The sequence below is a fragment of the Saimiri boliviensis genome, chromosome 1 (assembly GCF_048565385.1).
Source record: "Saimiri boliviensis isolate mSaiBol1 chromosome 1, mSaiBol1.pri, whole genome shotgun sequence".
In the NCBI taxonomy this organism is placed as follows: Eukaryota; Metazoa; Chordata; class Mammalia; order Primates; family Cebidae; genus Saimiri; species Saimiri boliviensis.
Window position 1 is genome coordinate 150,964,325 of NC_133449.1, and position 15,878 is coordinate 150,980,202.

General features: G+C 58.1%; 1 protein-coding gene across 4 annotated transcripts in view; it reads right to left on the reverse strand.

Moving 5' to 3' along the window:
- Nucleotides 1-15,878, reverse strand: part of ADAP1 (ArfGAP with dual PH domains 1) — a 55,521-nt gene that overhangs the window by 16,262 nt on the left and 23,381 nt on the right. For all 4 annotated transcript variants that reach the window (XM_039470203.2, XM_074406654.1, XM_074406648.1 and 1 more), the window contains exons 3-4: nt 9,643-9,734; nt 3,489-3,571 (exon numbers count right to left, since the gene is read on the reverse strand). In XM_039470203.2, coding sequence (XP_039326137.1) covers nt 3,489-3,571; nt 9,643-9,734 — 175 coding nt within the window. The remainder of the gene's footprint in view (nt 1-3,488; nt 3,572-9,642; nt 9,735-15,878) is intronic.

A 15,878-nucleotide genomic window follows, 5' to 3' on the forward strand; every position in this document is an offset into this window, starting at 1 on the left:
GGCAGGAGGCGTCCTGGGTCACCAGGGCTGTCACCACCTCCTGGTCCTGAGCCCAATGACACCCAAATACACCTGCGGGACCCACACTCACTGCCCACGAGACGCTGTCTGCCACCTGCACGCACCCCCATTCCTAGGACCCAGACACTGATCTTCCCCGGAAAGACCACTCCAGGGGCTGGAGGTAGGCACGCAACTCAGGGCACCACATCTCTGGTGACATTCCAGGCCCAAACGGTCAGAGCCAACGAGACAGGGACTTTCCCCAACACTTCCGTGAGTCACGCCTGACCTTTCCTGGCAGCCCAGGAGAGTGGGGATGTAAAACCCAAACTCACCAAAGGAGGTGGCCACCAGGAGAGTTGGTGCCAACCCAGAGATACAGAACTAGAACAAGGAGGTGGAGATGCTGAAACCAGGTCCCGACAACACTGACTGAACCCCCCGATCAAGCTGTGCCTGAAGCCAGAACCATTATTCCAGCCGATCCATTTCCAGGTTTGCTCATACCCAGTTAAGTTGGATTTTCCATCCTTTACAACCAGAAGGTTGTGATACAAGAATGGACACAAAATTCAGCCTGGTGGTCATGCCCGCCCAGCCCACTCCCGCCTCTGAAACAAGGTCACATGCCACCTTGCTACAAATTGCTAAGATGTTTCTTCCTCAGGAAACAGAGGGCTCTGGGGTGGTTCTCTGGGGGATTCGGGCAGGGGTGGAGCACGGGGTGTCCAGGGCACTGAGCAGGCCCAGCTGCCACACGCATGTTCGCCCCTGACCATTTCTTGTTCTCCCCATCACACACCCAGGGATTCTGAGGCGAAAAGTACATTGCTGCCTGGGTAGACGGTAATTGAATCAACGCCCGCACAGGCTGTGTCAAGTGGGGGTGGCGGCTGGGAGGTGAGCGGCCAGGAGCCACACTGGGGAAGGGCAGAGCCCACAGGGCCGCTGCATGAGACCCAGCCTGATCCCGGGAGGTGCCTTGCTCAGGCCTGGGGACAGGCTGCCTCCCGCTGGTCAGACACCTGCTCACCCTGAGCCGCTCCTGGGAGCAAAATCCATGGTGCTGACGGAGCCTCAGGGAGGCACACGGGAGGTGGGTGAGTGCCAGCTCCACCAGAGAGGGCTGGGAGGGACGGGCGCCTTGGGGGTTAGGGCCTCCCCCACCTGACCCCACCGGTGACACCAGGACATGAGTTCAGCTATTTCAGGGCCACCTCTTTCACATACTTTTTTTTTTTTTTTTTTTTGAGATGAAGTTTCACTCTTGTTGCCTAGGCTGGACAGCAGAGTACAGTGGGCCGATCTCCGCTCACTGCAGCCTCCACCTCCCAGGTTCAATCAATTCTCCTGCCTCACCCTGGGCTTTCAGACACACACCACCATGCCCAGCTAATTTTTGTATTTTTAGTAGAGACGGGGTTTCACCATGTTGGACAGGCTGGTCTGGAACTCCTGACCTCTGCCCACCTCGGCCTCCCAAAGTGCTGGGATTACAGGTGTGAGCCACCGCGCCTGGCCCATCTTTTTTTTTTTTTTTTTTTTTTTTTTTTTTTTTTTTTTTTGAGACACAGTCTTGCTCTGTCAGCCAGGCTGGAGTGCAGTGGTGCAATCACAGCTCACTATGGCCTCGAACATCTGCACTTAAAGGCTCCTCCTGCCTCAACCTCTCGAGTTGATCAGGGGCCTGGGGACCACAGGTGGTGCCACCACATCCATTTAATTTTTTTTTAAGGGAGGGCAGCATCTTACTATGTTGCCCAGGATTGTGTGACCGCCAGCAATCCTCTTGCCTTGGCCTCCCAAAGTGCTGGGATCACGGGCATGAGCCCCGGCACCCAGCCTTGAGTTCCACCATCTCATGATAGCCTCTCTCTTATGCAAGGGGAACGGGGCACTGCTGGGGTTGAAGGTCCAGGCCATGGGGGCTGCCTCCTCCCTTCGAGGCGACACCCAGCAGCGCCTCCTCATCCAGCCCTCTGGACCCTGCCCCACCTGTGCTGATGCTCAGAGCCAGGCCCTAGGGCTAGGCTTGGCTGGGTTTCCCCATTTGTCTACAAAGGGGCACTCGGGAAGGTCGAGTGGGCAGACACCCAGCACATGGGAGGCGGGGGTAACTGAGCACCGCCTACTTGGCGGAGATGGGTGGGTGATGGACCCGCCCCTGCACACAGCCCCTCCCTCCCAGCCTGTAAGATCATGGTTTGCTGAGTGACACATTTATCCACAGGCCTTGAGTGCCGGAGGGACCTCGAGGCTAGGCCCCGGGAAGAGGTGGCAGAGTACCACAGGTCCCACGCTGAGGGCCAAGAGAGCGTGAAGGACCCTGGGATTCCCACCCAGGATCCGGCCTGAGGGCAGGAGTGGCCATGGGGGGAGTGGTCAGCGGCCTGGGGTCCACTGCCCGGAGCCAGAGGCTAGAGGAGACAAGAGGGGGCAGGGGGTGGGGTGGTGCCCCCCCAAAGCCCGGGGGAGGCCCTGGGGTCTGTGCCGGGGGAGCTGCTGAGGCAGTGCCCACCCTGCAGGGCTTCTCTGGGGAAAAAGCACTCAAGACCCCCAGTCCCCGAGCCCACCTCACACAGAGCAGCCAGGAGAGGAAGCCGGCCCGACCGGCTGGGGGCTCCAACTCAAGCTCCCAGCATTGAAATGAGACTCAAGAGAGAAGCAGGGGTTGGAGGGCCCCGGGAGGCATGGCCTAAGGCTTAGCCCGCTGCGCAGCACTGGGAGACTGAGGCTGGGGTGGGTTGGCCTCCCGGGCCCCCATGGCACTGCCTCCCAGCTCCCACTTCCACAACTGTGTCTGCCCATGAAGTGCCAAGATGCCGCCTGATGTCTCTGCCGTCCCGATGGCCCCCAGTGACACCCAGCCAGGCCCAGGGAGGTGGAGGACTCAGGCCTGGGCTGCACCCTCCCCACCTGCAGCAGCGTCGCCACGCAGAGGGCACCCTCCAGCCCCTCACCGGGACCCTCACCCCGGCCCTCGGGCCCTGCCCACCCTGCTCCAGAGAGGGGTTCCTGCAGGCTACCCCCGAATGGAAGTACACGTCACCACCAGCAGAGGAGGGGGCCTGTTGTGGCCCCACGGGGTCCCCATGTACCCCACTCCTTCTGGGTTGGACTGTAGACACCTGTGGGGACCCCAAGCCCCCAGTCACCCTGCTTAGAGTCAGAGGGCAAAATGGGTCCGGGGACGAGGGTTCAAACCCATGAGAGAGTTACCCAGGTTAATAATGACTCTGCCCCCACGAGAGGGACAGAGGAAGAGACAGAGAGATAAAGAGGGAGACAGAGATAGGGGAGAGACAGACAGACACAGAGATGGAGACAGAGAGGGAGAGAGAGACAAAAAGAGACACAGACACAGAGTGTGAGATACAGAAACAGAGGGAGACAGAGGCAGGGAGAAGACAGGGATGCCGAGAAAGAGGGAGAGATGGGGGTGGGGGAGCCGGGGAGGGGGCCCCGCCCCACCCGGGCGGCCTCACCTGCCGAGTAGGGCTCCTGCTTCTCAGGATAGATGAACTCCTGCCGCTCATACTTGGCCCGGATCCACTGTTCTCGAAGGAGCCTGCCGGGAGAGGAGAGACTGAGCCCCTGGGCTAAGGTGGCCTCCGACCCCGCACACACGCTGCTCTCTGGGCTGCTGACCCTGAAAAAACCGAGGGGTCAGCCTCCCAGGCACTGGACATGGCTATCAGGTACCCATGCTTCTCAGAGAGCTGAGTGGGGTGCCTGCCAGCTTTGGTTTTTTTTATTGAGACAGAGTCTTGCTCTGTCAACCAGGCTGGAGTGCAATGGTGTGATCTCAGCTCACCACAACCTCCGACTCCCAGGTTCAAGCAATTCTCTGCCTCAGCCTCCCAAGTAGCTGGGATTACAGGTTCCCACCACCAAGTCTGGCTACTTTTGTATTTTTACTAGAGACGGGGTTTCTCCATGTTGGTCAGGCTGGTCTTGAACTCCTGACCTCAGAAGATCCGCCCGCCCAGGCCTCCCAAAGTGCTGGGATTACAGGCGTGAGCCACTGTGCCCAGGCAATCCTTTCTTTTCTTTATTTGAGACAAGGTCTCACTGTGTCTCCCAGGCTGGGGTGCAGCCGTGTGACCACAGCTCACTGCAGCCTCCAACCCCAGCACGCTAGGATCCTCCTGCCTCGGCCTCCCAAGCAGCTGGGACTAGAGGTGTGTACCACCACAGCTTGGCTAATTCTTTTCTTTTTTGTAGACAAGAACTCAGTATGTTGCCCAGACTGGTCTGGAACTCCTGGGGTCAAGCAGTCCTTCCACCTGGACCTCCAACAGATCTGAGATTACAGGTGTGAGCCTTGTGTCTGGCCCCTATTTCCAAGTAAGTTCACCTTCACAGGTGCTGTGGGTTAAGACTTCGTCTTTTTGGGGACGCCAGGCAGCCGCCTGAGCTGCTCTGGCTGTGTGGCCGCAGAGGCATTGCCCCCCAGCACCCAGCGTCCTGTCTGCAACCTGAGGGTCACAGAGCAGCCTCCTGGAGCCAGGGGAGGACCCCAGGCTGTAGTGTGGAAGCCAGGGGCCCGTGGACGGGAGGCAGGTGCCAGGGATGGCTTTGACAACCACACCTGCCAACAGCCCTCAGGGCAGGGCCCCCACGGGGTCTGCAGCCCTGCCCCGGTGCAGATGTGGCCCTGTGTCTGTCCCTGGGTGTCCGTCCCTGAGTGTGCCTTCCGCCCAAGTTCAGCCGGCTTCTGCTGCATGGATTTCAGGACGCCGTCCACACCCTTCCTGGAGGCTTTGCCTTTGGGGAAAGTGACCCCTGCAGGATGCTGGCTTTGCTTCTACACGGTGGATGAGCGGCTCATACAGGTGGGTTTTTTCCCTTTTTATTATGGGGAAAAGAGCCAGGGTGGTGCTCACAGGCTCGCACCTGCCACTCAGCCCCTGGCCCCTGCCCCTGTTGGCCATTCCAGGTGTTTCCGAGGCTGCCACTGCCTGAACTGCACCCCCATTCTACAGGGAGACCTGCCCCCAGGGCCTGAGTGTGCCTTGATTTGGAAATATCGTGGTTGCAGTTTAGTTAAGGTGAGGCCACACAGTAGCAAGGTGGCCTCCAACCAACATGCCAGGCGCCCTTAGGAAGGGGAATCAGGACACAGATGGGCACACAGGACCCAGCGTGTGAGGACACACCCCAGAGAGGCCTCGTGAGAAGCAGCCTCCAACCTCCAGCCTCCAGAGCAGGAAGAAAGCAGATTGCTGCTGCTCTGGGCTGCTGGGCATGTGTTTCTGCGTTCTGAGAGCCCCAGACATGAATGCAGATCCCTGTCCAGCCTGGACACCTGCCCCACAGGGGAGGCTTGCTGGGGCTGGAGGTCCAGAGCTTTGCAGGGATGAGAAGAGAGGAGCCCCCTCCCAGCCAGTGCTGCTAGCAGCCGAGGGCTCGCCCTGTTCACCCCTCGACACACAGGAAGCAGGGAGGGGCCAGTTTCCACCCAGAAGTAAAATCAAGCAGAGCAGCCACACGACTTTCTTTCCCCGATGTCAAGATAGAAACTCGAGGGCCCTGAGGGTGACACAGGAAAAGGTGGGTCCTGGCCTCTGAGTCACAGGCCTGTGCTAAAGATAATCACACGCAGGACCTCTGCGCTCCCCTGGGGGCTCACCCTCCCCTCTTATGGCTGGGGAAACTGAGGCCCTTAGCCTCTGCCTGGCTGGAAGTGGGTAGGGTCCCTGTCCTACCTGGGGGTACCCCCAGTGTCTCACAGCTGGGAAGCCACAGGGCATGGTGTGGGGGCCTTCCAGGACCCAGCTCCAGGACCATGCCCGCCACTCTTAGCTCCTGCAAAGCCGCCACCCAGACATCTGTGCAGCAGAGCTTTGGATGAAGACCTTCCACTCAGACCCAGGCCCGTCAGGCTGCATGGAGGCTATGGGCACCAGGGCTGCTGCGGCTGAGAGAATCTCAGCGGGCGCAGAAGTGGGAGGAAGGTGCGCGAGGCCCCAGCCCACCTGGTCTGGCTAGGCAGCTGGGCCCTCCTGGGCCACAGAGATGGACCGCAATACGGCAGGAGGTAAGCACCTCCTGTCCTCTGGGCTACACAGCAGGTCCACGCCGCACTCCCCACTCCCCCACCCTCCAGGCTACACACAGCAGGTCCACACTGCACTCCCCCACCCTCCAGGCTACACACAGCAGGTCCACGCTGCACCCCCCCACCCTCCAGGCTACACAGCAGGTCCATGATGCACCCCCTCACCCTCCAGGCTACACACAGCAGGTCCACACTGCACCCCCTCACCCTCCAGGCTACACAGCAGGTCCATGATGCACCCCCTCACCCTCCAGGCTACACACAGCAGGTCCACACTGCACCCCCTCACCCTCCAGGCTACACACAGCAGGTCCACACTGCACCCCCTCACCCTCCAGGCTACACAGCAGGACCACGCTGCACCCCCTCACCCTCCAGGCTACACACAGCAGGTCCACACTGCACCGCCTCACCCTCCAGGCTACACACAGCAGGTCCACACTGCACCGCCTCACCCTCCAGGTTACACAGCAGGTCCACGCTGTAGCCCTCTCCACCCACCAAGTTACACAGCAGGTCCACGCTGCATCACGCCCCCCCCCAGGTTACACAGTGGGTCCACACTGTACACCCCCCAGGTTACACATCGGGTCCATGCTGCACCCCCCCACCAGGTTACATATCGGGTCCACACTGTACCCTCCTCCAGGTTACACAGTGGCTCCACACTGCACTCCCTGCAGGTTACACAGCAGGTCAACACTGCACCTCCCCCACCCCCAGGTTACACAGCAGGTCCAGGCTGCACCCTGCCCGGGTTACACAGCAGGTCCACGCTGCACCCTGCCCGGGTTACACAGCGGGTCCAGGCTGCACCGTGCCCGGGTTACACAGCGGGTCCACGTGGCACCCTGCCCGGGTTACACAGCAGGTCCACGCTGCACCCTGGTGGGTTACACAGCAGGTCCACACTGCACCCTGCCCGGGTTACACAGCGGGTCCACGCGGCACCCTGCCCGGGTTACACAGCGGGTCCACACTGCACCCTGCCCGGGTTACACAGCAGGTCCAGGCTGCACCCTGCCTAGGTTACACAGCGGGTCCAGGCTGCACCCTGCCCGGGTTACACAGTGGGTCCACACGGCACCCTGCCCGGGTTACACAGCGGGTCCACACTGCACCCTGCCCGGGTTACACAGCAGGTCCAGGCTGCACCCTGACCGGGTTACACAGCGGGTCCACGCTGCACCCTGCCTGGGTTACACAGCGGGTCCACGCTGCACCCTGCCTAGGTTACACAGCAGGTCCAGGCTGCATCCTGGTGGGTTACACAGCAGGTCCATGCTGCACCCCCACCCCGCCCACCATGCCGCAGCATCCAGGGCTCACACAAGCTTCACACCCCACCCCAGATGGTGGGTGTCAGTCCCAGGAACTTCCTCACCCGGGACCCGACAGCAGCAGCCCCCCGCCCACAGAGCACACCTCCCCCAGGCCCCGCACCCGTGTCTGCTCCTGGCCCCGGCTCCAAACAGCCCGAGAGTGGGAAGGGGAGGAACTCGGAGGCGATGACCCAAGCCACAGAGCAGCCGGGGGCGCGGTGATAAAACGTCTCCAAAATAGCTGTGCTGGGGCTCCGTGATTCATACTGAGAACCCGCAGGGCGGGGGCAGGGTTTCCCCGTGAGAGCTGGGGCAGGGGAGGAGCTGCTGGCACCCAGGGTCTCAGGATGCAGGCACAAGGGGCCAGGGCCCCAGGCCGACCCTGGAGGGAGGAGACAGGTGAGCACAGGGGCTGAGCCGCCAGCCTCAGTCTCCTCAGCGGCGACATGGGGACTGCAGCTGGACCCGTCTCCAGGTTCCAGGGAGGCTCATCAAGAAAACGCCCGCCACACGCCGGGACTGGGGCCGGGCTCGGTGACGCCTTAAAATAACAAATCAACGTGCAGCAAAGAAACTACGGTGCTCAGCCAGGCGCGGTGGCTCCCGCCTGTGATCCCAGCACTCTGGGAGGCCAAGACGGGCGGATCACGAGGTCAAGAGATCGAGACCATCCTGGCCAACATAGCGAAACCCCGTCTCTACCAAAAATACAAAAAATATTAGCTGGGCATGGTGGCGCATGCCTGTAATCCCAGCTACTCGGGAGGCGGCAGGCGGAGGTTGCGGTGAGCCGAGACTGTGCCACTGCACTCCAGGCTGGCGCCTGGCGACAGCAAGACTCTGTCTCAAAAAAAAAAAAAGAAACTATGGCGCTCGTGGCCTGAGCACACCTCCAGCCCCTGCTCCCCGCAACAACCTAGACAGCCCTTCACCAAGACCCAGGGAGGGCTGGCTGGTGCTGTGATCCCAGCAGTTTAGGAGGCTGAGGCAGGAAGATCACTAGAGCCCAGGAATTTTCAACCAGCCTGGGCAAAATAGAGACACCCCCATCTCTGTGTTAAAAGAAAAAAAAGAAAAGCCCAGGGTGGTCTGTAGGGTAGCAGCCAGGAAGTCCGTCCCTCCTCCCTCCTCCCTCTTGCTCCTCCCTACCCTGCTCCCCAACCCCCACGCGTCTTCCATATTCTCCGAGAGGCCCTCGGATCCACTGAGGACACCTGACCCCGCTGCCCCCTCAAGGAGCTCACTGCCGGGGGCACAGACCCCAGGCAGGGCCCTGGATGCCAGGGAAGGCCTCTGGTAACTGCAGTCCCCCAGCAGCTCCGTGGCGGGCAGAGCGCAGGCTCTGTCACCCCCCGGGTCAGGGCAGAGCCAGCGACAGCACTCGGGCCCCTGGGGACCGGGAGGCCAGCCGCCGCTGCTTTCCTGCCTCGCAGTGGCTGACACCAAACCCTGCACCCAGCCCATTCTCGCGGTGTCGCTGTGGGGTGGGCCCTCCGGTGAGTGGGTTCACGGAGCGAGTCAACAGAGAGAGCTGCTGAGTAGACAAGAGGCTGGGGGCTGGGATTGAGCTGGGGCTGGAACCGGGCAGGAAGCTCGGGGGGCTGGAGGGCACCCAGGGGGCCACACGTCCCTTCCCTGTGACGGGCGAGGGGTCAGTGTGAGCACAGTCAGGCCAGCCCCTGTGTGGCTGTCACCAGTCATTCCCACTGGCTGAGCAGAAAGGGAGACTGAGGCTTAGAGGGCGGGTGTTGGCAGAGGTGGCTGGTGTGAAGTTCCGAAGCAGGACTCTCCACAACCCCCTGGCCCTAGGATGCCCAGAGGATGGGGTCCCAGGCTTCCCCGACAGGGCCACCACAACCCACGTCCACTCCCGCCCCGAGGAGCCAGGGCAGGCCCCAAACAATAGCAGCCCCTCCCATCCTCCTCCCAGACCTTAGGGAGTATCCAGGAGGTCCCCTCAGATCCACTCGAGACCCCCAAGGCCCCAGTGAACCTGGGTGGGCTGCAGCTACTGATGCAGAACGCCCTTCCCAGTCCCGCCCCGGCACCCCCCCGCCCCCCACCCCAGAAGCAAATCCCAGTGGCAGGCAGTGGACGCAGGTGGCACGTCGGGGTCTGGGGGACACAGCTGCAGCTGCTTCTCCCTGAACCCTCTGGGCGGCACCCACCACCCCACCCTCCCGGGTCCTCCCGGGGCCATCTCGGAGCCACCCCTCGCTGTTTACCGTGGCCCTGACAAGGCCCCTTTGTACTCACTGGCAGTCGGAGAGCGTGGGCCGGTAGTAGAAGGAGGGCACTTTGGACTCGAACTTGGCTCTTGCAGCATCGTTCCCATGGGAGGCCATGAACTGCAAGAGAGGGGTGGCCGGGTCAGAGGCCTGGGGTCCCGGGGGCAGCCAAGGGGTGCTGGCTGCACTTGGGGCCCTCACCACAGGGACCCAGCAGACCCAAGGCTCTGAGGGCTCTGCCAGTGCCAGGATGGGAACCCCCACCTCCTCCCCCGAACTCCTCCCGTCCCAGGGACACCATTTCTGAGTTATCAACCCTCCCCTGGCACTGGAAGGAGCCAGCATCCCTAAAGATGGGGTCCTGGCAAAGGGGGCCTGGGGCCAGTCCCTTCTTGAGGATGGGTCTGAGGTCTGACCCACTGTTTCAATCTCTGAGTCCACCATGGGATAGAGCCGGCTGCATCCTGTGACCCCCATCTCTGCCCCAGAGAGACAGGAGTTCCTCGTTCACCCAGCTCCCCAGCTCACATGTAGCAAGGACCCAACAGGCGCTGGACATGGGCTGGTGAGTGAGAGACCCAGCCCCAGTCCAGACAGAGTCTCTGAGGCCCACACACGGCAGGGACCCAGAAGAGGTTTACAAAGCATAGAGCAGGCTGAGGGAGAAGGACATGGTGCCGGGAAGGAGGGGAGGCTGTCACGCGGGCTGTGCTCCTGGCAGATGCAAACGGCCCGTCGGTGGAAGCTGGCAATGACCCTGGCAATGACCCGGCTGCCGGCCAGGTGTGCTGAGCGGGAAAAGTGGGGCTGGCAGGCCGGAGTAGGGGGCCCCACTGTACCCCACACCGGCACTGAGGGCATGGGAGGGCTCAGTTTGCCATGCTCTAAGCCCCCGGGGCAGCTGCTGTTTGCACCTTCCAGCTCCTTGAATGCCACTCAACGGAGGCCACGGCCAGGCCCAGCCAAACAGAAGTCCCCTCACATCACCTGCTCCCAGGACCACCCGGCTGCAAACAGGGAGGACTCAGAGGAGCAGCTGGAAAAGTCACAAACAACACAAGGCTGGCACCAAATTACAATTCAAAAACCAGTGGCTTTCCATAGAAAACACCATCCCTTAGAAGACAGAATCGTAGGAAAGCTCCCATCTCCAACAGCAACGGGGCAAGGCGCCCGAGCCGCTGGATGAGCAATGCCCCAGGTCTCCGTGGAGAAAAGCTGCAGGTGCTCCCAAGGACGCAGAGAGGCCTCGGCCAGAGACACAGAGAGGCGGGAAAACGTCTCCTTAGGGACGTCGACATGTTTTTTATAATTGTCAAAAACCAGCAATAGAATTTATTATTTTACCTAAAAATGGTTCTAAAATTTATTTAATTTTTTTTTTTTTTAAAGAGACGGGCTGCTCTCAAACTCCTGACCTCAGGTGATCCACCCACCTCAGCCTCCCAAAGTGCTGGGATTACAGGTGTGAGCCACTGCGCCCGGCCCAGTTCTAAAATTTAAAGTTAGCAAGGGCTGGCCGGGGAGAGGGGTTCACGTCTGTAATCCCAGCACTTTGGGAACCCGAGGAGGGAGAACCACCTGAACCCAAGAGGTCAAGACCAGCCTGGACAACATAGTGAGACCCTGTCTCTCAAAAAAAAAAAAAAAAAAAAATTAGCCAGGTGTGGTGGTGCACACCTGTGGTCCCAGCTACTCAGGAGGCTGAAGTGAGAGGATGGCCCAAGGCTGGGAGATTGAGGTTGCAGTGAGTTATGAATGCGCCACTGAACTCCAGCCTGGCAGGGTGCGGTGGCTCACGCCTATAATCCCAGCACTTTGGGAGGCCGAGACGGGCGGATCATGAGATCAAGAGATCGAGACCATCCTGGTCAACATGGTGAAACCCCGTCTCTACTAAAACACAAAAATTAGCCGGGCATGGTGGCGCACGCCTGTAGTCCCAGCTACTCAGGAGGCTGAGGCAGGAGAATTGCCTGAACCCAGGAGGTGGAGGTTGCGGTGAGCTGAGATCGCGCCATTGCACTCCAGCCTGGGTGACAAGAGTGAAACTCCGTCTCAAAAAAAAAAAAAAGAACTCCGGCTTGGGCAGCAGAACAAGACCCTGTCTCCGCTGGATGCAGCGGCTCCTGTCTGGAATCCCAGCATTTTGGGAGGCCAAGGTGGGAGGATCACTTGAGCCCAAGAGGTCAAGGCTACAGTGATCTGTGGTTACGCCATTGCACTCCAGCCTGGGAAACACAGCAAGACCCTATCTCTGCCAAAAAATAAAAGTAAAATAAAAAATAAAATCGGTAAGGTTTAAAAATTATTTTTACGTACTTATTTTTTATTACACACACACACACACACACACACACACACGTAAATTTGTTTTAATAGAGATGTGGTTCTACTCTGTTGCCCAAACTGGTCTCAAGCTCCTGGGCTCAAGCCATCCTCCCACCTCAGCCTAAAAATGGGTAAGAATTTGAATGGACATTTCTCCAAAGAAGATAATATACAAATGGCCACTCAGCCCACGCTAGGGCACTCAACACTGTTAGGCGTCAGGGGAATGCAGGTCAAACCCGCAGTAAGCTACCACCTCCCTCCACAAGGATGGCAGGATCAAAGTCGCACGGGGAAGTATGCTGGAGAGGATGTGGAGATCAGAGTCCCCTACGCTGCTTCTGGGAACCTGCAGCTGCGGTGAGAAACAATCCCGCAGTTCCTCAAAGCGCTCAACACACAGTTCCCATAGAGCCCGGCAATTCCTGTGCACCTTAAGAGACATGAAGACACAAAGACCCGCACACGAATGTTCACAGCAGCTTCTCCATGACAGTCGCACAGTAACAAGCCCCATGTCCGTGAACAGAAGCACAGATCAACTAAAAAAGATAGAGCCACACGATGGAGAGTCAGTCAGCCGTAAAGAGGAAGGCTGGCCGGGCACAGCGGCTTACGCCCGTCATCCCAGCACTTTGGGAGGCAGAGGCAGGCAGACCACTTGAGGTCAGGAGTTCAAGACCAGCCTGGGAAACGTGGGGAGACCACATCTCTCCTGAAAATACAAAATTAGCCGGTATGCTCGCAGGCGCCTGTAGTCCTAGTGATGCGGGAGGCTGAGGCAGGAGAATCGCTTGAACCCAGGAGGTGGAGGTTGCAGTGAGCAGAGATTGCACCACTGCACTCTAGCCTGGGTGGCAGTGAGATTCCACCTCAAAAAAAAAAAAAAAAAGAGGAACGCAATTCCGACACACGCTATGACCCAGGTGGTCCTTGGACGCATGGTGCTCGTGAAGGAAACTAGACCCAAAACGCCACGTCTTGGCTGAATGTGGTGGCTCACACCTGTGATCCCAGCACTTTGGGAAGCCAAGGTGGCAGGATCACTTGAGCCGGGGAGTTCGGGACCAGCCTGAGCAACACAGTGAGACCCTGTCTCAAAAAAAAAAAAAAAAAAAGACCACATATTATGTGATTGCATCCATCTGAAACATTCAGAACAAGCACATCTGCAGAGACATGAAGCAGGTCTGTCTACACCCAGTCATGGCTGGGCAGGGGCGATGGAGGAGCCGTGAGCATGGGGCTGGGCTGGGAAATTAAGACTGGAGGAGCCGTGAGCATGGGGCTGGGCTGGGAAATTAAGATGTTCTGAAATTAGACAGTGGTGATGGCCACGCAGCTCCAGCTTCACCAAAATGACTGAACTGTACAATGTACAGGAATGAAATGTATATTAATTATACCTCAATAAAACTGTTATTAAAAAATAACCCTCGGCCGGGCACAGTGGCTCATGCCTGTAATCCCAGCACTTTGGGAGGCCCAGGCAGGTGGATCACCTGAGGTCAGGAGTTTGAGACCAGCCTTAGCAACATGGTGAAACCCTATCTCTACTAAAAATACAAATATTAGCTGGGTGTTGTAGCAGGTGCCTGTAATCCCAGCTACTTGGGAGGCTGAGGCAGGAGAATCGCTTGAACCTGGGAGGTGGACATTGCAGTGAGCTGAGATTATGCCACTGCACTCCAGCCTGGGTGACAGAGTGACACTTGGTCTTTAAAAAAAAGAAAAAGAAAAAGAAGAAAAAAAGGCCAGGCGCTGTGGCTCACGCCTGTAATCCCAGCACTTTGAGAGGCCACGGTGGGCAGATCATGAGATCAGGAGTTCATTGAGACTGGCCTGGCCAATACGGTGAAACCCTGTCTCTACTATAAATAGAAAAATTAGCTTGGCATGGTGGCATGCATCTGTAGTATCAGTTACTTGGGAGGCTGAGATAGGAGGATCGCTTGAACCTGGGAGCAGAGGCTGCAGTGAGCTGAGATCATGCCACTGCACTCCAGCCTAGGTGACAGAGCAAAACTCTGTCTCAAAAAAAAAAAAAACCCCTCAGGGTTGGGCGAAGTGGCTCACACCTGTAACCCCAGCACTTGTGATACTGAGCTAGGTGGATCACTGGAGGCCAGAAGTTCAAGACAGCATGGGTGACACAGTGAGACCCCCATCTCTACAAAGAATACAAAAGTTAGCCAGACGTGGGGCTGTGTGTCTGCAGTTCCAGCTACTTAGGAGGCTCAGGAGAAAGGATCACTTAAGCCCAGGAGCTTAAGGCTGAAGTGAGCTGTGATTGCGCCACTGCACTCCTGCCTGGGTGACAGAGAAGGCCTATTTATGTATGCTATAGACCCTAAAACCACAAAAGAAAAAGGTTGACCATTTTGATTACGTCAAAGTAAAAAATTTCCATGGCAAAAACCACCATGAGCAAATTCGAAAGACAGCCTAGAAAAACATGTGTTTAATGTCTCAAAGGGTTAATTTCCCTAACATACCAGAAACCCCTGGAAGATGAAAACAGCTAACATTGCAGAAGAAAGGCAGGCAAAGGTTTGATGAGACATCGCACAGCAAGAAAACACAGGGCCGGGCACTTTGGGAGGCCGAGGCAGGCAGATCATCTGAGGCCAGGAGTTCAAGACCAGCCTGGCCAATATGGTAAAATCCCATCTCTACTAATATTACAAAAATTAGCTGGGCATGGTGGTGGGTGCCTGTAATCCCAGCTGCTTGGGAGGCTGAGGCCAGAGAATTGCTTGAACCCCGGAAGCGGAGGTTGCAGTGAGCCGAGATTGTGCCACTGCACTCCAGCCTGGACAACAGGGCAAGACTGTATCTCAAAAATAAAATAAAATAAAATAAAATAAAAGAAGGCAAGAGATCCTGAGAACCTCTCACCCATCAGGGTAGCAAAGGAGGAGGTGGAGGCAAACAACCCCGTGGCGTGTGGGGCATGTGAGCAGTTACAGTGGGGAGTTTGACAAACATCTCTCCAGAAATACCAAGCCACGTAACTTTTCAACTTCCACTTTCACTTCTAGGAATTTAGGCCACCAATACACTTCCAGATGTGCAAAGTCAGGCACCCGTGAGGCTGCTCGCTGGCCCGGCAGCCACGGCAGGAACTGACTTGTCCAGCCTAAGGGTTCGCGGCAAGCAGGTCGTGGTTCACTCAGGACGGTGAGGAGCTCCGCGAGCACCCAACAGGCAAAGAATGTCTCTTAGAAGCACTCACTAGGCCAGGCACCGTGGCACATGCCTGTCATCACAGCGTTTTGGGAAGTTCATTTGCGCCCAGGAGTTCAAGACCAGCCTGACCAACACAGCAACACCCCATCACTACAAATTTTTTTCAATTAGCCAGGCCTGGCACGGTGGCTCACATATATAAAATCCCAGCACTCTGGAAGGCCAAGGCGGGCAGATGATCTGAGGCCAAGAGTTCAAGACCAGCCTGGTCAACATAGCAAAACCCCACGGGCATGGTGGCAGGCACCTGTGATCCCAGCTACTCAAGAGGCTGAAGCAGGAGAATCACTTGAACATGAGAGGTAGAGGTTGCAGTGAGCCGAGATTGCGCCACTGCACTCCAGCCTGGGTGACAGAGTGAGACCCTGTCTCAAAAACAAGAAAAGAAAAAAAAAGAGAAAGGAAAGGCCGGGCGCGGTGGCTCAAGCCTGTAATCCCAGCACTTTGGGAGGCCGAGGCGGGTGGATCACGAGGTCGAGAGATCGAGACCAACCATGGTCAACATGGTGAAACCCCGTCTCTACTAAAAATACAAAAAATTAGCTGGGCATGGTGGTGCGTGCCTGTCATCCCAGCTACTCGGGAGGCTGAGGCAGAAGAATTGCCTGAACCCAGGAGGCGGAGGTTGCAGTGAGCCGAGATCACGCCATTGCACTCCAGCCTGGGTAACAAGAGCGAAACTCC